We start from the raw sequence: 19,360 nt of genomic DNA, 5'->3' as shown, positions 1-19,360 counted from the left end.
CATTGTGCTTGGTGATGTACAGCTCGGCATTCTGCTTGGTGATGTACGGCTCAGCATTGTGCTTGGTGATGTACGGCTCGGCATTGTGCTTGGTGATGTATGGCTCGGCATTGTGCTTGGGGATGTACGGCTCGGTATTGTGCTTGGTGATGTACGGCTCAGCATTGTGCTTGGGGATGTACGGCTCGGTATTGTGCTTGGTGATGTACGGCTCGGCATTGTGCTTGGTGATGTATGGCTCGGCATTGTGTTTGGTGATGTATGGCTCGGCATTGTGTTTGGTGATGTATGGCTCGGCATTGTGTTTGGTGATGTACGGCTCGGCATTGTGCTTGGTGATGAACAAAGATTGATAATACAACGTCACACTTACTGATGAAATTTATTACAAAGAACACACACATCCTATTTTGTGCGATGCTCTAAAGATACAAAAACAAATCTGACACTTTTACAAGTTTTAAATCTAAAAAAAACCCAACAAAGAAACAAGAAAACATTTGGTTCAGCAACTCCACAGCGAGAATCTGTCGGCCACAAATGGACTTAAAGGGATGTAAGTGGTATACACGGCCACGGGAGGACACGAGGTAAGCGGTATACATGGCTGCGGGAAAACACGATGTGAGTGATATAAACATTGGTGGGAGGACATGATGTAAGCAGTATACACAACTGTGAGGGGGACAGGATGTAAGCGGTATACACAACTGTGAGGGGGACAGGATGTAAGCGGTATACACGGCCATGCAGGGACACTGCAAGCAGTATACACGGTCGCGGGAGGACACGATGTGAATGGTATACACGGCAGTGGTAGGACACGATGTAAGCGGTATACATGGCCATGAGAGGGACACTATGTGAGTGATATACACGGCTGCGGGAGGACATGATGTAAGTGGTGTACACAGCTATGGGAAGACACAATGTGAGTGGTATACACAGTCGTGCGGGGACAGGATGTAAGCGGTATACACTACTGCGGGAGGACATGATGTAAGTGGTGTACATGGGCATGGGAGGACAGGATGTGAGCGGTATACACGACTGTGGGGGTTCAGGATGTGATCAGTGTACACGGCTGCGGAGGGACAGGATGTGAGCGGTGTACATGGGCGTGGGGGGACTGGATGTGAGCGGTATACACGGCCGTGGGAGGACACAATGTAAGCTGTATACACGGCTGTGGGAGGATACGATGTAAGCGGTATATACAGCCGTAGGAGGATACGATGTAAGCAGTATATACAGCCGTAGGAGGACAGGATGTAAGCGGTGTACATGGCTGTGGGAGGACAGGATATAAGCGGTGTACATGGCCGTGGGAGGACAGGATGTAAGCAGTGTATACAGCCGTAGGAGGACACGATGTAAGCGGTGTACATGGCTGTGGGAGGACAGGATATAAGCGGTGTACATGGCCGTGGGAGGACAGGATGTAAGCGGTATATACAGCCGTAGGAGGACACGATGTAAGCGGTATACACAGCCGTAGGAGGACAGGATGTAAGCGGTGTACATGGCCGTGGGAGGACAGGATGTAAGCGGTGTACATGGCTGTGGGAGGACACAATGTAAGCGGTGTATGCGACTGTGGGAGGACACAATATGAGCTGTATACACAACCGCAGGAGAACATGATGTAAGCAATATACACGTTCATGGGAGGACAGGATGTAAGCGGTGTACATGGCCGTGGGAGGATAGGATATAAGCGGTGTACATGGCCGTGGGAGGATAGGATATAAGCGGTGTACATGGCCGTGGGAGGATAGGATATAAGCGGTGTACATGGCCGTGGGAGGATAGGATATAAGCGGTGTACATGGCCGTGGGAGGATAGGATATAAGCGGTGTACATGGCCGTGGGAGGATAGGATATAAGCGGTGTACATGGCCGTGGGAGGACAGGATGTAAGCGGTGTACATGGCCGTGGGAGGATAGGATATAAGCGGTGTACATGGCCGTGGGAGGATAGGATATAAGCGGTGTACATGGCCGTGGGAGGATAGGATATAAGCGGTGTACATGGCCGTGGGAGGACAGGATATAAGCGGTGTACATGGCCGTGGGAGGACAGGATATAAGCGGTGTACATGGCCGTGGGAGGATAGGATATAAGCGGTGTACATGGCTGTGTGAGGACAGGATGTAAGCGGTGTACATGGCCGTGGGAGGACAGGATGTAAGCGGTGTACATGGCCGTGGGAGGATAGGATATAAGCGGTGTACATGGCCGTGGGAGGATAGGATATAAGCGGTATTCATGGCTGTGTGAGGATAGGATATAAGCGGTGTACATGGCCGTGGGAGGATAGGATATAAGCGGTATTCATGGCTGTGTGAGGACAGGATGTAAGCGGTGTACATGGCCGTGGGAGGACAGGATGTAAGCGGTGTACATGGCCGTGGGAGGACAGGATGTAAGCGGTGTACATGGCCGTGGGAGGATAGGATATAAGCGGTATTCATGGCTGTGTGAGGACAGGATATAAGTGATATATACACAGCAGTGGGAGGACACGATGTTGATCTATGTAGGTAAATGTCTGACAACAGAGAGTAACAGCGGACACAGTAAGAAGATAGAACAGTAAAGGGTCCCTTTAAATGTGCCGGAATAGTAAGAATCCGCCATGTATTTTTGGTCCAGCAGTTGTTGGCGGCTGTGAAGTGACACACGACACCTGAAAGTAGTAAATGTATTTCCTGCACAGAATGGAGAGCGGAGCCCCTTCTCCGGGGTCGTGTGTGTACACAGGCCCGGCAGAAAGGAATGACAGCGCGTTTCGCATCCGTGGGCAGATGATGGCAGTATGCTAGTGATGTGCATTCTCCTCCACACCGAGCCCCCAAACATCCTGCCGGTAATGAGCTCAGCTAGTAAACAAGCGTGAAGACTGAGGGGGCTGAGAACGAGACAGGCAGCCAGCGCACAGTCACAACACGCGGCCCACTCACTCCGGGGAGCAGGCCCGGCCTTCTTCCATGGAGGCATCACCTTAATGTAACCTTGTTTTCCCTTTCCTTTCCGGATCTATTAACAAGCTAAAAACGGCATCCCGGTCCTGCGGTAGGCGCTCTGCAAAGAGAGGGGGCACAAAAGACAGACAATGAGTAAGAGAAGATCACATCCACCTGCACATATCACCCTGCCTATTAACACCATGTGGTTTGTATCACCGGGGAACGCTCCTTCAGGGGGTCACTTCACTGACAAGGGGGAGCGCCACCACAGCTACACACATCTTATTAGGAATATTAACCCCATCACCACTGAATACTAATATACATTTCTGGAACTTCTTTGTTATTACAACTATGTATTGTGCCATTCCTCAGTTATTCCTCCTGGAAATTTTACAAATAAATGCACAATTCGGTGTTAAAAACTGGAGGCGTGACTGTACACAGTCTGCATTATCCAATCATTGAGGCCCCATTGTCAAAGAAAATAGTAACACCAACCTGTACGTTAATTTATAGATTTCCAGGAGGAATAACAGAGGAATAGTACAACACAGAGTAATAATAATAATAATACTCCAGAATTTTTATCTTACTGTGAATATAATTATTTCATAAACTGGACTAGAAAAAGACAGAAAAAAGTGACAGTCACTGTAACCCCTTCCTAGCCATCAATCCTTTAAAGAGCAATTTAGTTTTTGGGTTCTTTTTGTTTTCCGTCAATTTAATTGTGTTTTTTTGCAGGATATGTTGTCTCTTTATCACCAGTTATGTTACCATAGAATTTAATGAAAATAGAAAACTATTCTTTGTGGAACGGATCTGAAAACACACGACGAAACATATCATCATACCAGATTATGAGCCCCAATGGGGACAGTGTTGCCATTGTATGAAAAGCGCTGTGGAATTAATAGCACTATATAAATGAATAAATATTATTATTATTACAACTGTAATTAATATACTGTGTGTATGTATATATATAAACAAAAAAAATTGGATTCCATGTTTTGTGTTTTTTAAATCCTTGATGTTAATAGGTCACCTAGATTTTTATTTTCCTACCAAATAGAAGTGAACGAATTTTCTGGTTGTAGATTTGTATTTATTGTATACTCTGTACATGATTACGAGGGCTGCCAGCCTGCTGGAGCGTCATTTACAGCAGCCGCATGGTACATAGGGACCTGTATTCTCGAGGTATTCATATACTGTACTTCTATAGTTGTGGTCATATTCTTTGATCTGTGAGAATGAAAGGGGAGTAGGTGAGCTGTGACATCACTTATTGTGAATGGTAGATCCTAGGTTTTTTACAGTATACTGAAATGTTATCAGTCATTAGACAAGAGGAGGAGGCAAGCTGTGACATTTCCTATTATGAAGGGTGGATCCTGTGTTATCTACTATATAGAGAGTTGTTTTCAGTCATTGTACAGGAGGGGGAGAAGGTGAGCTGTACATCGCCTACTATAAATGGTGGATCCTGTGTTATCTATTATATATAGAGATGTTATCAGTCATTGTAAAGGAGGAGGAGGTGAGCTGTGACGTCACCTATTGTGAATGGTGGAACCTGTGTTATCTACTATATACAGAGGTGTTATCAGTCATTGGACAAAAGGAGGAGGCGAGCTGAGACATGACATCGCCTATTAGGAATGGTGGATCCTGTGTTATCTACTACAGTGCCTACAAGTAGTATTCAACCCCCTGCAGATTTAGCAGGTTTGATAAGATGCAAATAAGTTGGAGCCTGCAAACTTCAAACAAGAGCAGGATTTATTAACAGATGCATAAATCTTACAAACCAACAAGTTATGTTGCTCAGTTAAATTTTAATACATTTTCAACATAAAAGTGTGGGTCAATTATTATTCAACCCCTAGGTTTAATATTTTGTGGAATAACCCTTGTTTGCAATTACAGCTAATAATCGTCTTTTATAAGACCTGATCAGGCCGGCACAGGTCTCTGGAGTTATCTTGGCCCACTCCTCCATGCAGATCTTCTCCAAGTTATCTAGGTTCTTTGGGTGTCTCATGTGGACTTTAATCTTGAGCTCCTTCCACAAGTTTTCAATTGGGTTAAGGTCAGGAGACTGACTAGGCCACTGCAACACCTTGATTTTTTCCCTCTTGAAACAGGCCTTGGTTTTCTTGGCTGTGTGCTTTGGGTCGTTGTCTTGTTGGAAGATGAAAAGATGACCCATCTTAAGATCCTTGATGGAGGAGCGGAGGTTCTTGGCCAAAATCTCCAGGTAGGCCGTGCTATCCATCTTCCCATGGATGCGGACCAGATGGCCAGGCCCCTTGGCTGAGAAACAGCCCCACAGCATGATGCTGCCACCACCATGCTTGACTGTAGGGATGGTATTCTTGGGGTCGTATGCAGTGCCATCCAGTCTCCAAATGTCACGTGTGTGGTTGGCACCAAAGATCTCGATCTTGGTCTCATCAGACCAGAGAACCTTGAACCAGTCTGTCTCAGAGTCCTCCAAATGATCATGAGCAAACTGTAGACGAGCCTTGACATGACGCTTTGAAAGTAAAAGTACCTTACGGGCTCGTCTGGAACGGAGACCATTGTGGTGGAGTACGTTACTTATGGTATTGACTGAAACCAATGTCCCCACTGACATGAGATCTTCCCGGAGCTCCTTCCTTGTTGTCCTTGGGTTAGCCTTGACTCTTTGGACAAGCCTGGCCTCGGTTTCGGGAGGAAACTTTCAAAGGCTGTCCAGGCCGTGGAAGGCTAACAGTAGTTCCATAAGCCTTCCACTTCCGGATGATGCTCCCAACAGTGGAGACAGGTAGGCCCAACTCCTTGGAAAGGGTTTTGTACCCCTTTCCAGCCTTGTGACCCTCCATGATCTTGTCTCTGATGGCCTTGGAATGCTCCTTTGTCTTTCCCATGTTGACCAAGTATGAGTGCTGTTCACAAGTTTGGGGAGGGTCTTAATTAGTCAGAAAAGGCTGGAAAAAGAGATAATTAATCCAAACATGTGAAGCTCATTGTTCTTTGTGCCTGAAATACTTCTTAATACTTTAGGGGAACCAAACAGAATTCTGGTGGTTTGAGGGATTGAATAATAAATGACCCTCTGAATAAACTTTTCACAATTTAAAAAAAAAATAAAAAAAGAAATAACATTCTTTTTTGCTGCAGTGCATTTCACACTTCCAGGCTGATCTACAGTCCAAATGTCACAATGCCAAGTTAATTCCGAATGTGTAAACCTGCTAAATCTGCAGGGGGTTGAATACTACTTGTAGGCACTGTATATAGAGAGTTGTTTTCAGTCATTGTAAAGGAGGGGGAGGAGATGAGTTGTGACATCACCTATTGTGAATGGTGGATCCTGCATTATCTACTGTATATAGAGGTGTTATCAGTCAGTCGTTGTACAGGAGAAGGAGGAGGTGAGTTGTGACGTCACATATTGCGAATGGTGGATCCTGTGGTATCTACTGTATATAGAGGTGTTATCAGTCATTGTAATCATGTGTGTCATAATAAGACTGCTGAAAAATCATGGATGGTTAAAAAAAAAAAAAGTGAATGTTCGGTACAGTGGATTGACAATTGGGAAAAAAGGAAAGGACCCAGCTCAGGTCATGCAGTGTGGTTGTGAGTATCCACACGCCTTTAAAGAGGTTTCTTAGTACCATGACTGATTTTTTTCCCATTAATCTTGCTATTATGTGCCTCTCAAAACAGCTATTATGTGCCTCTCAAAACAGCCATTATCTTATTTTCACAATATCACCTTTTATCATGCTCTAGCAGCACATCCTCATTGCTGCATACAGCTCTGATGGGGTTAATCTACAACATCCTCTCTCCTGACTTCCTGTGTTCTGTTACTACAAGTTCCATCATGCATTGCAGTAGCCTATAAGACAGCACATCTCACACTTGCTCAAAACTCCACCCAAACCACTCCCTCCCCTCCTTTCTGTATCTTCAACTTGCTGGATGTTATTGTGACACAGTCCAAGCACTGACTTCTGATGAGGAGAGTGAGATCACGGTGTCTAAGCTTTGCTACATCAGTCTTACCTCTATTACATGTGTCTCTGCTCTGCTACATCTGACCATCTCCTGCAGATGTAGCAAAGCTAAGATGGTCAGTTGTAGCGGAGCAGAGACAGAGGTAGGAAAGTTATGACTCTCTGATGTATCAGAAATAGAGGAAAGCGAGAGAGGGTCTCGGAGTTCTCTGGTAGCTGGACTCTTTCTGAAAGAAATGGCTAAGGACATACTGGTATGTCTTTGGTTGTTAAGGGGTTAAATGGAATCTATCACCAGGTTTTTGCTCCCCCAACTGATAGCAGCATAATATAGAGACAGAGACCCTGATTCCAGCGATGTGCCCCTCCTGGGCTGTTTGCTGTCATTTTGATAAAATCAATGTTTTCTCTGCTGCAGATCTATCTGATATACAGAGCTCGTGAATATACTGGACTACCTGCAGCAGGCCAAGAAGTCCTGTAATGATAAAATCACTGTTTAATCAGCAGTAAATTATCAAAACTACACTAAGCAGCCCAGTAAGTGACAACACTGGAATCAGGATCTCTGCCCCTATGTTATGCTGCTCTCAGATTAGGTGGGAAAAACCTGGTGACAGATTCCCTTTAATGATCTAAATTGATGTGCAAAAGATAGACAGTAGAGGACAACCTCTTTAATAATTTCCCATCCCTCGATTGAACATATCGCACTTATCTGGAATTAGTGGGACTAAACGAACTTTACAAAAAAAATAATTGGTTACGGCCCAGAATTGAGCCTAAAGTCTATGAGGACCAGAATACGGCTATTAAAAATTGTGGTAGAAGGGATATGAGGATAGGAGCGAGCGCACTGTACTCACCGAGGCTCCAGGTCAGCGGTAACTGCTACCATGGCCACTCATTAGGCTCATGCATATGCACTGCACCAGCGCCTGGGATTGGTTGCAATCAGACACGCCCCTACCTGAGTGACAGCGTGTCAGCTGACTGCTTCCAATCACAAACCCGGTCTGCGGGTCTATCGTGAAATAAAAATAAATAAATTGGCGTAGGGTACTCGCATATTATGATACCCCGCAACACAAATAAAGCCTAAGGCTACAGGCTGCAGCCCCCAGCCGTATGCTTATCTTGGCTGTGTATCAAAATAAGAGGAACCACATGCAGCTTTTTTTTTTAACTATTTAAATAATTAAAAAAAAAAAACTGTGTGCGGTCCTCCTCCAATTCTGATACCCAGTCATGATAAAGCCTGACAGCTGGAGGTTGGTATTCTCAGGCTGTGGAGACCCATGCTTATTGTGAACCTGAGTTTACTGAGGTCACCTGAGGTCAAGTTACCTGCGGTCACAGGTGGAGGACCATGGGAACCTCTAGCTGTGATCGTAAATAACCTGGAGATCGTAAATAACCTGAGTGACGTCACCGCTGATCGAACAGCTCATTCATTCTCTGCCTGAACCTCACAGTGGGCGGTTATGTTCCATTATTGTGCTCTGTGACTTCAGATATGTAGCAGAGCTATAATTGTTCTGGGACCTCATGTGGATTACGTAGAAACTGCAGGGGTGTTTTGGGGGTTAATAAGGTGTGAAAAAGGGTGTTTTTTTATTTTATTTTATATAAAGGATTTTTTTTAGTGTTTGTGTTTATTTACTTTCACTTATAGATGTATATATTATAACGACGCCTCCCATTACTAATCTAGGGCTTAGTGGCAGCTGTGGGCTGTCATTAACCCCTTATATTACCCAGATTACCACCGCACCAGGGCAATCGGGAAGAGGCTGGTAAAGTGCTAGGATGGCGCATCTAATGGATGCAACAATCCTGGGCGGCTGCAGGCTGCCATTCTTAGGCTGGGGGACTCCTAATAACAATGGGTCTCCCCAGCCTGAGAATACCAGCCCCCAAAATGTTGGGCTTTATCATGGTTGGGTATTAAAACTGGGTAGGACCGCATGCTGTTTTTTTTTTTTAATTATTTCAATAATAATAATAAAAAAAAAAAATGCATGCGTTCCTCTTAGGCTGCTTTCACACATCTGTCTTTTGCAGTGCGGCTCAAAAACCTATGCAATGGATGCGGCGAAAAAAAACTGATCCGTTGCATAAGTTTTTCCATGCGGCCCGTCCGTTTTTTGACGGATGCAGCTTGATACTGAGCATGTGCAGTGCAAAAAAACGAATCTGGCGGCCGGATGCGGTTTTTACCGCAGGACCCCGCATCCCGCATCCGGCGTCCATAGGCTTGCATTGTAAATCGCGCCGCATCCGGCGCGATGCGTTTTTTTCGCCGCACAAAAAAACGTGCCAGGCAACGTTCCATCCGGCCGCCGCATGGGCTAAATATGCCGCATCCGGCAAAAAACTGACACAACGCAAGGCCATGCGGCACAATACGGCACTAATGCAAGTATATGCAGAAAAAAACGCAACCGGCGGCAAAAAAAAACGGTTGCGTTTTTTCTGCAAAGCGACGTATTGTACCGCTCAGCAAAAACCGGATGTGTGAAAGCAGACTTAGTTTGATACACAGCCAAGATAAGTGCACGGCTGGGGGCTGCAGCCTGTAGCCGTATGCTTTTTCTGTGCTGGGTATTATAGTATGAGGAGACCCTACGCCAATTTTTTTTTATTTTTATACCATGATAGATATGCAGACCGGGTCTGTGATTGGAAGCATCAGACATGCTGTCACTCAGAGGGGGGATGGCTCTGACTGCAACCAGTCACAGATGCCGGTGGGCGGGGAAAGCAGTGCATATGCAAGAGCCTAATCAGCGGACCCGGAAGTGAATGGGCGGCCGCGGGAGCAGTGTACAGCCGCGCCAGAGCCTCGGTAAGTACAGACCGCTTGCTTTATAATATTTCTCCTTATTTGTTTTATTTCCCGAGTGCCGAACCCGGATCATTAGTCGGAGTTCCCTGACAATTCCAGGCCCGTATTCGGCACCCGGGTACCTTTGAAACCGCGTGGATCCAGACTTTTACAGTTTGGGTCAGCTCATAACTAATAATGAAACCTTGTATATTGTTGTAACCCATACGAGGGGGTAAATATTGGCATGTGAATAACATGGCGCTACATAACCGGCGATGGCTCTGCTCTCTCGGGTTTACATAAACACTATGGCTCTTCCTACAACCACACAATTCCGATTCTATTTCTTCTATTCCAAGAAGGGAAAACAGGATTTCTCTCCAAGACAAAAAAAAAAAAAAAAAGGATTTCCTCTCTAGATTTTTTTTTTTCGTTCCTTCCTTCACAAATTAAAACAAATGTCTATAAACTAAGACTCTAAAGTTAAAACAGGGATTTAATTGCTTAATGGTTTATTATGAGTTTGGGCAGCTTTCAAGTATATTTATGGTAATTATCAGCTTTATTATGCACTGGATATGCAATACCTTTCTTTTTCTGCACAAGCCAATGCAATGGATCCCCAGATACTGTGCCGATATCCTCATTTTTAAATTAATTTTGGAAGAACCAAGTGACATAAAGCATTACACAATTCTACTGTAGTCAATGGTGGCAATTCACCAATATTGGGTTGCTCGGGAAAAAAAAAATTCTGCCGCTTTTACAGAGGTTTTGTCTCAGCTTGAAAAAGTGGACGAAGCTGGGGCACGACAGGACGATGTGATTTTCTGGATTGTTTTATTTATTCTGTCTGTCACAGTTGAAGTGTACCTATGATAAAAACTATAGACCTCTCCTTTCTTTGTAGGTGGGAAAACGTGCAAAATCAGCAGAGGATCAAATAATTACCGAATTTTTCGTTTTATAAGACACACTGGATTATAAGACGCACCCCAAATTTAGTGAGAAGGTAAAAAAAAAAGAGAGAGAGAAGAGAGAGAGAGAGAGAGAGAGAAGAGAGAGAAGAGAGAGAGAAGAGAGAGAAGAGAGAGAGGAGAGAGGGAGGAGAGAGAGAGGAGAGAGAGAGAGGAGAGAGAGAGGAGAGAGAGAGAGAGGAGAGAGAGGAGAGAGAGAGGAGAGAGAGAGGAGAGAGAGGAGAGAGAGAGAGGGAGAGAGAGAGGAGAGAGAGAGGAGAGAGAGAGAGGAGAGAGAGAGGAGAGAGAGAGAGGAGAGAGAGGGAGGAGAGAGAGAGGAGAGAAGAGAGAGGAAAGAGAGAGGAGAGAAGAGAGAAGAGAGAGGAGATAGAGAGGAGAGAGAGAGGAGAGAGAGAGGGAAGAGAGAGAGAGAGAAGAGAGAAGAGAGAGGGAAGAGAGAGAAGAGAGAAGAGAGGAGAGAAGAGGAGAGAAGAGAGAGAAGAGAGAGAAAGAGAGAAGAGAGAGAGAAGAGCGAGAAGAGAGAGAAGAGAGAGAGAGAGAGAGGAGAAAGAGAGGAGAGAAGAGAGAGGAGAGAGAGAGGAGAGAGAGAGGAGAGAAGAGAGAGAAGAGAGAGAGGAGAGAGGAGAGAGAGAGAGAAGAGAGAGAAGAGAGAGAGGAGAGAGGAGAGAGAGAGGAGAGAGAGAGGAGAGAGAGAGGAGAAAGAGAGGAGAAAGAGGAGAGGGAGGAGAGAGAGAGAGGGAGAGAAGAGAGAGAAGAGAAAGAGGAGAGAGAGAGAGAGAAGAGAGAGAGAGAGAGAGAGAGAAGAGAGAGAGGAGAGAGAGAGAGAGAGAGAGGAGAGAGAGAGAGAAGAGAGCGAGGAGAGAGAGAAAGGAGAGGAGAGAGAGAAGAGAGAGAGAAGAGAGAGAGAAGAGAGAGAGGAGAGAGAGAGAGAGAAGAGAGCGAGGAGAGAGAGAAAGGAGAGGAGAGAGAGAAGAGAGAGAGAAGAGAGGGAGACCGTCTTACAACCCCTGTGGTGTCTAACCGGAAAGGGTGGGGGGTGGCCGCAGTGATGAAGCGGGGTCACAGGAGGCATGGACAGTGGTGGAGTAGGGCAATGCTGCGGGCGGTGTGGTGGGTGTCCCAGATGCTCGCTGCAGGCGCAGTGAGGCAGGGGCATGCAGAAACTGTCGGCGGTACGAGTTTCAAAGAAATGGCGCCGTGGGCAGATTAAGCTATCGGGCTCAATGACAAGCCGAGATCTCACCTGTGCACGTGCCACATCCGGGTGCCATTTTCCTTAAGTCCACTGCTGGGAGATCAATGGACTGGAATTGGTGCGTGCATACATGAGATCTTGAGCCGAGAGCTCCATCTGCGCACGTGCCAATATTTGAAGCTCGAACTGCCTGCATTTTGAGGATAGCCACTGCCTCACCCCCTGCAGCGAGCACAGACTGACATCAGCATCAGCCACCGGCCCTGCCTTCTGCTACCCCTCTCCATTATCCCCCGGAAAGCTACATTCGGCTTATAAGATCCACCACCCATTTTCCTCCCAAATTTTTGGGAGGAAAAGTGCATCTTTTAATCCGAAAAATACACTATTTTCCCCACTGAACACCTTGTGCCCACCATAGGAGATGATTCTGAAGCCCACCTTCCATCTATATACAATTTTAACCTTTGTTGTAATCTCTGAAGACGAAGGACAGATCGTCAAGAAGACCTAAAACGTTACTTCTGAATCATCCCGTAAGAAATTGTCCTTTGTGGTAAGTGATTGGCTCCAAACAGGAGAGCTCAGACACAAATCCAGAACAACTGCTGTCCCGTGGAGTCTGGAGACACAACAGAAGACGAGCGCTCTAAGGATAATACATGAATATTGAATGTTTACATAGAGATTTTCTATGGTTTCGCTTGAATATCATAAAGGAAAACATATGTCTTTTGGGTTTACGTGAGGTCTCCGCGTTGGACACTATTGAGTTACTTGGTATCACCTGCGCTATGGTTCCTGCCAGGAGGCCCACATAGAAGCCCATCCTGCAGGAACTTATAATATAACACGTGAGATTTATGTCTCAATTTATTTTAACACCTTTACTTAATCTGGAAATCAGTTGCTCCCAATGGCAACATTCGAGCCCGATATTCAGCAGTCTTCTCCAGTTTATACATGGTCGAGTAACCAGAGAAAGTTTGGATTCCGGATGGGTGGTCCTCCTGCCTTTGTTTTGGAAAGTTTTTTTTGGCAAACAGATGAAAATAAAATGGCGGAGTGGGATTGTGGGATATCAAATAAAACCGGCTTCCAACAGGAGCTGTAAATTGTACAATTACCGGGAGGCGGTAGGTGCACATGTGCAAAGCTCTCCGCTTCTAATGTGATTTATATTTTTACTGCTCATGAGATTTGGAACACCTACGTCTGCCAGGAACTTTTCCTCTAAAATTATCACATTAAGAAAAGCTTAAATATCCAAGGCATCTATACACAGTAACACAGGGCTACCTGTTATAGACCTTTAAGACGTGATTGACGGTTGGCACAAGGATTCAGCCATCGGTTGTTCTCCATGACTGAGGTGAACCGTTCTTGTGGTTTGTAGCATCTAGATTCTGATATTCTGGTAAACATTACATTAGTGTGATTACAAAATTAATTTTTAATAGAAATTTAGAAACCTAAATTTCCACAGGCTAGTCTAATTACAGGTGTTGCTCAATATTTTCCAGTATTTGTGCCATCCTTTACCATCGGCTACTTCCTATTTTGCAGCTTACCCTCATTAAAACCAAATACAGAACAGAACCAATAGATTCCAGAATCTTATTCAACAGTCGGTACAAAGGGACTGTTCAAACCAAGCACCGGCACTTGGTTCACACTTGGCATCATCAAACATATTCCTACCTGTTTTACATCTACATTCACCCTCCTTTTCCTTGATTAACAACTCTGGCTTTACAGGAGCCACAGAAGGGTGGTGTCATGCGTGACAGACAGTTATGTAGTTTCTGGCAATAGAAGGTCACAGTGTTTGGCTGCGCAGAATGCTCCCTAACTTTCTGTTGTTCCTGCTGGATTTTCCTTTATTCCCCTTTAATCTAAACTTCCATCCAGCTGCTAATTATCAGTATTCACCTTGTGCTTAATTACTCCCCTCTTCCCTAGACTTGTAGTGGTGATATTATTCAGTTCATTTAAGCTCTGGTTGCAACCAGGAGGCTTGTACTCATTGGTGGCATCCTTGCTGAAGCTTTAACAAACGTCTGCCTGAGTTATCTGTGTAGTTCATAATTTTTTTTTTCATGTGTGTCCAGCTTGTGTCTTCCTTTAGTGTTTAGTGGGGTTGACGAAGAGCTCATCCCATCCGTTCGCTATTTAAGGTCCAACACTAGGGATACCTAAAGTCAGGTATCCGGCTCGGCACATAGGTGTGGAACTCATCTAAGGTGGTGAGGGACCACCGGTAGGTTTGGTCAGGGGTCACCATCTCCCCCTTTCCTTTTGCCACTCGCTTCGTACTTCCCCGTACCTAGCATAACAGATGGAGACTGATGGAAAACAAGTAGTTGGGAAGACACACGGAAATGCTCATTTCATGAAGACTTTACCGGCACTTGTGATTGGTGTAAACAGTCAATTTATGCTGACTAATGCCTGCTTTATATGGGTCGACCGACCATGCGATTTCACGAGCGATCGTACCCGCCTCCGTCGTTTGTGCGTCGCGGCCAAATCGTTGCCCGTGGCGCACAAAGTTGGTAACAACCCCGTCACACGTACTTAACTTCCGGGCGACATCTGTGTGGGCGGCGAACATCCTCTTCCTGAAGGGGGAGGGACGTTCGGCGTCACAGCGACGTCACACAGTGGACGGCCAATAGAAGCGGAGGGGTGGAGATGAGTGGGATGTAAACATCCCGCCCACCTTCTTCCTACAGCATTGCCGGCAGCCACAGGTAAGCTGCAGTTCATCAGTCCCGGGGTGTCACACACTGCGATGTGTGCTACCCCGGGTTCGATGAACAATCAGCGCCATTGAAATTAAACGATATTATGGAACTAAGTGATGCGTACACGACTCCCGATTTGTGAGCGATACTGCGTCGCTCAGAGGTGTTACACGATACGACGTCGTGTACCATGCCAGATGTGCGTCACGAAATCTGTGACCCCGACGATGCATTGCACGATAGTCTCGTGTAAAGCACCCTTAACTCAATTCTAACACCTAAATCTAAATTAACATGCTTCTTGAGGCTTGTTAAGAATGTGCCAATTATAAAAATAAATACAAATAACAAGAAGGACACTTAATAAAATTAGAACATTTGGGTCAAAAGGAAGAGCACCAAAAATCTCCACTGTTATACTATTGGAATCAAAACCAAAATCAGAAAAACTGAGCCCTCCCATCATCCGTTGTCTCAAGTTCACCAGTACTTGCATCCTCAGGATTGGATCATGAAGATGTGGCCACACAGCAACGAGCAAAGAACAGAGCAGCAAAGCGAGAAAATGAGGCAATGAAAAATTTTCTTGGGTCATTCACTTTTGGGCGTAGAATATGTGGGGGAATTTGGGAGTTCATACTGCAGCTGTTAGGGATATCATGTCTGTGAGGACTATTATACTGAGTATGGGGCCCATTATAATGTGTGGGAGGCTATGGGAGCCATGGTATTGTGTATGAGGAGCTATGTGGACATCATACTATGTGGAGGGCTGTGGAGGAGTTATACTGCATGAGGACCGCCATACAGTGTGGGGACTACCATAATGTGTAAGAGCCATCATATTGTATTGGGGACTGTGTTGGCCATCATACTGTGTGAGGGGGCTGTAGGGCAATTCATGCTGAGTGAGGGGGCTGTAGAGTCTATCATTCTGTGTGGGAGAAATCTTTCGATGCATAGGGGAGCTGTAAGGTCAGCATACTGTGTTATGAAGCTGTGGTGGCTATCATACTGTATGGGGTCCATCATACGGTGTGGAGGGCTGAGGGAACATCATACTGTATGGGAGGCTCTGGGCCCATCATATTGTCTATGAGAGCATTATTGGGGGGGCCATTATACTGTGTTGGTGACTAAGGGTGGTATTACATTCTGTATGGGGGGCTTTGGAGGCATCATACTATGTTTGGAGGGCTGTGGGGGACATCATATTGTATCATGGGGGACATCATATTGTATAAAGCCATAGGATGGCGTGAGGCGCGGTATGCCACGGCAGCCCCCCATGCAGCGGTGGATACCGCGCCTCACGCCATCCTATGCCTCCAGTCCACTTCACTAATGTGCAACTGAGGAAGGTCCATAGTGGACCGAAAACATTTTTTCATGCACATTAAATAAACTTGCATCACTTTCAAGTTCGGGAGTGCCTTGTTTAATTACATTGTACGGCTTTGGAACCTGAAGAGCACCCCTCTCTCTCTTGATATCCCTACAGGGAAGTGCCATTTCTTCTTTCTATATAGAAAAGCTCAAGTCTTTGGGGTACTTTGCACACTATGACATCGCAAGCCGATCCTGCGATGTCGTGCGCGATAGTCCCTGCCCCCATCGCAGCAGCGATATCTTGTGATAGCTGCCGTAGCGAACATTATCGCTACGGCAGCTTCACATGCACTCACCTGCCCTGCGACGTCGCTCTGCCCGGCGACCCGCTTCCTTCCTAAGGGGGCGGGTCGTGCGGCGTCACAGCGACGTCACACAACAGGCGGCCAATAGAAGCGGAGGGGCGTAGATGAGGGGGATGTAAACATCCCGCCCACCTTTTTCATTCCTCATTGCAGCCGGGACGCAGGTAAGGTGATGTTCCTCACTCCTAAGGCTTCACACACAGCGATGTGTGCTGCCTGCTGGAACGAGGAACAACATTGTACTGTCGCTGCTGCAAAATTATGGAAATGTCGGACCCTACACTGATCATACGATAACGACGCTTTTGCGCTCGTTAATCGTATGTAAAAGGATTCACATACTGCGATGTCGACTGCGACGCCGGATGTGCGTCACTTTCGATTTGACCCCACAGACATCGCACCTGCGATGTCGCAACGTGTAAAGTACCCCTTTGAGTTCAGCTCATGAAAAATTGGAGCAAGAACAAAAGTGTTACGTTTATTTTGGTTCAGTGTAACAAGCTAATATTACTAGAGTCAAATCAATTTCAGCCGATTGATTCGGCACTATCCACAAGTCATGATCAGAAAATTAATTTCTCGTCTCTGCTATAGACGACACTTTTCAGTAAGTAAAATCCCCTTTAGATAAAGATTTTTCACTCTTTTTTGAATTTGGGGACCTATTTTTATTTATGGATTTTAAAATTTATATTTTTTGTGTATCAATTTTCCAATTTTTAAGGCTAATTTGTAACAAAAGTCAAGACATTCTCCCAAAAGTCAAGTTTTTCTATTACTGTTTTTAGGGGTTTTTTTTGGCTGGTTTCCCCGCTACATTCTCTCCATGTTTGCTATGATTTCCCGGTCTTTCATTGTGTTCATTGATGGTCATGGTTCATTCTCATTCTGTTTTTCTTTCCATTCTTCGCTTGACCCACGCTGGCTGACATTTATTAGAATACTATACGTGTAATTAATACAATAACTATCTTCATCTTCTGACATCTCCACCACGTGATAATGAGTCACTCCATGTTACAAAACACATGGTGATAATGCGTCAACGTCAGTAATATCGAAATTCAGATAAAGCCTTGTAGCATGAAAGCGTCTTCCGAAGATGAAAAGGCCGCTTCACTGTGTGTGGGCTACTGATCTAATTAGGGGAAAATAAGGACAAATGTCATTCATTGAAATCAAAGAACGACGATGGCTGGTCTTGATTAGCCCACCCCAAGTACAAACGGGTTACTGTGTGTCTGCGACGCACAACACTTCTCTCATCTTCATTCCAGATTCCATTGGATGGAACGTATCTGAGAAGATCGATAAAATCTGCAGCACACACTGCTAAACATTACAGGACCTTACGAGAGCACCAGCTCGGCAAGTCTGATCTACAGAGCACTAGGTACAACACGCTGGAGGTTAGACAATCCCATAAAATAAACGTCTGGTAGGAAATAGAAATAACTTTTACAACATTATTAACTTCTTCCTCTTTGGAAGCCAAACTCCAACATTCTTCTCCTCGGTTTTCAGCAGAGCCTCTGGAAGTCGTGTGGAATTGTTTGCATGGATTAGACATTGACCACAATGGCTTCTATTTTCAAAGATATTTTTTCTTGTTACGGGGGGGTTGTACAATTTGGCATATTGGCTATAGCTGAACACCAAACATGATTCATCTAATATCTCTGAGTTTAGCCCTTTATCGTTGATCTTAGTTGCAGGGTGTCACACATGAACCTGGGAAAGGTTCGGCGTTGGGCGAGATACACAAGGGGTACACCAGGGACACTTTAACAACAATGGGACCTGGCGCTAGGGAGGGTGATGATGGGACACCTCCTGCAAATACCTGCACTACTAACAAGCCCTATGCATGTTACGCACCTGTCGCCGAGCAGGATACCTGAAACCCTAGAAAGCCCTGCATTAACCCTGGCTAGTGAGCTGGCAGGTGAAGCTCACTAGTCCCACCACTGCACTAAAACAAACCGAAGGCAGTAGGACAGATAGGGAAACAACAACAGATAAGGTCCCACTTTATGGCTGCAGTCAGACACCAGGACTGCAGCCTACATCACTTCTAACTACAAAGGGCTCAGCAACTCCTTCTACCTCCAGGCCTAGAATGAATCAGAATAATCTGCACCCTCTACTGGGGATGTGACCATATATAGGGAAAGGAAGTGGTTACTAACTGGAAGCACTGCGTTAACCCTGGCTAGTGAGCTGGCAGGTGAAGCTCACTAGTCCCACGACTGCACTAAAACAATATGAAGGCAGTACGACAGACAGGGAAATAACAAAAGATAAGGTCCAACTTTATGGCTGCAGTCAGACACCAGGACTGCAGCCTACATCACTTCTAACTACAAAGGGCTCAGCAACTCCTTCTACCTCCAGACCTGGAATGAATCAGAATAATCTGGGCCCTCTACTGGGAGATGTGACCATATATAGGGGAAGGAAGAGGTCACTAACTGGAAGCACCTGAGGCCAGGAGTCAGAAGCTGCTGGAAAGTAATACAGACATTAACCCTAGAAGCACCAACAGAAAGAAAAAAAACGTTTAATATGCAGAGTTTCAGATGGCAATGTGAGACTCTGACCCAGATCCTGTCAAGTCTCTAAATGCAGAGAGACGGACGGGACACTGGGTCTATTGAAGGTTAACACTAGAAGTCCCAGAGAGAGGTCATTTAACATTTCTACCTTTGGAACCCAGAGACGGGTCGAATGACCTGAAGGATTTTAGCTAACATCCTATAATCACCGCCTTTTGTTCTGTAATTAAGGCCATTACTGTCGCACCACAGGAGGTTGTTGTTTTCCATTGAGTTTAGTCAGTTTCTAGTTAGTTCTATTCAGTTTATTGTATTTGGTCATTTGACCCTCTTTCGGGACTTCAGGGGGGAGCTAGAAATTTCTGGGAC

General features: G+C 45.5%; 1 protein-coding gene across 2 annotated transcripts in view; it reads right to left on the bottom strand.

The window, feature by feature from the left end:
- Window positions 1-372: 372 nt before the first annotated feature.
- The window catches only part of SUPT3H (SPT3 homolog, SAGA and STAGA complex component), a 712,666-nt gene continuing 693,678 nt past the window's right edge, over window positions 373-19,360 (bottom strand). For both annotated transcript variants that reach the window (XM_075341184.1, XM_075341185.1), the window contains one exon: window positions 373-3,086. In XM_075341184.1, coding sequence (XP_075197299.1) covers window positions 3,045-3,086 — 42 coding nt within the window. In that variant the 3' untranslated portion in view covers window positions 373-3,044. The remainder of the gene's footprint in view (window positions 3,087-19,360) is intronic.

This window comes from Anomaloglossus baeobatrachus, chromosome 3 (assembly GCF_048569485.1).
Source record: "Anomaloglossus baeobatrachus isolate aAnoBae1 chromosome 3, aAnoBae1.hap1, whole genome shotgun sequence".
In the NCBI taxonomy this organism is placed as follows: domain Eukaryota; kingdom Metazoa; phylum Chordata; class Amphibia; order Anura; family Aromobatidae; genus Anomaloglossus; species Anomaloglossus baeobatrachus.
The sequence above is the reverse complement of the archived record's forward strand: the minus strand, read 5'-3'. Positions and strand labels throughout refer to the sequence as shown.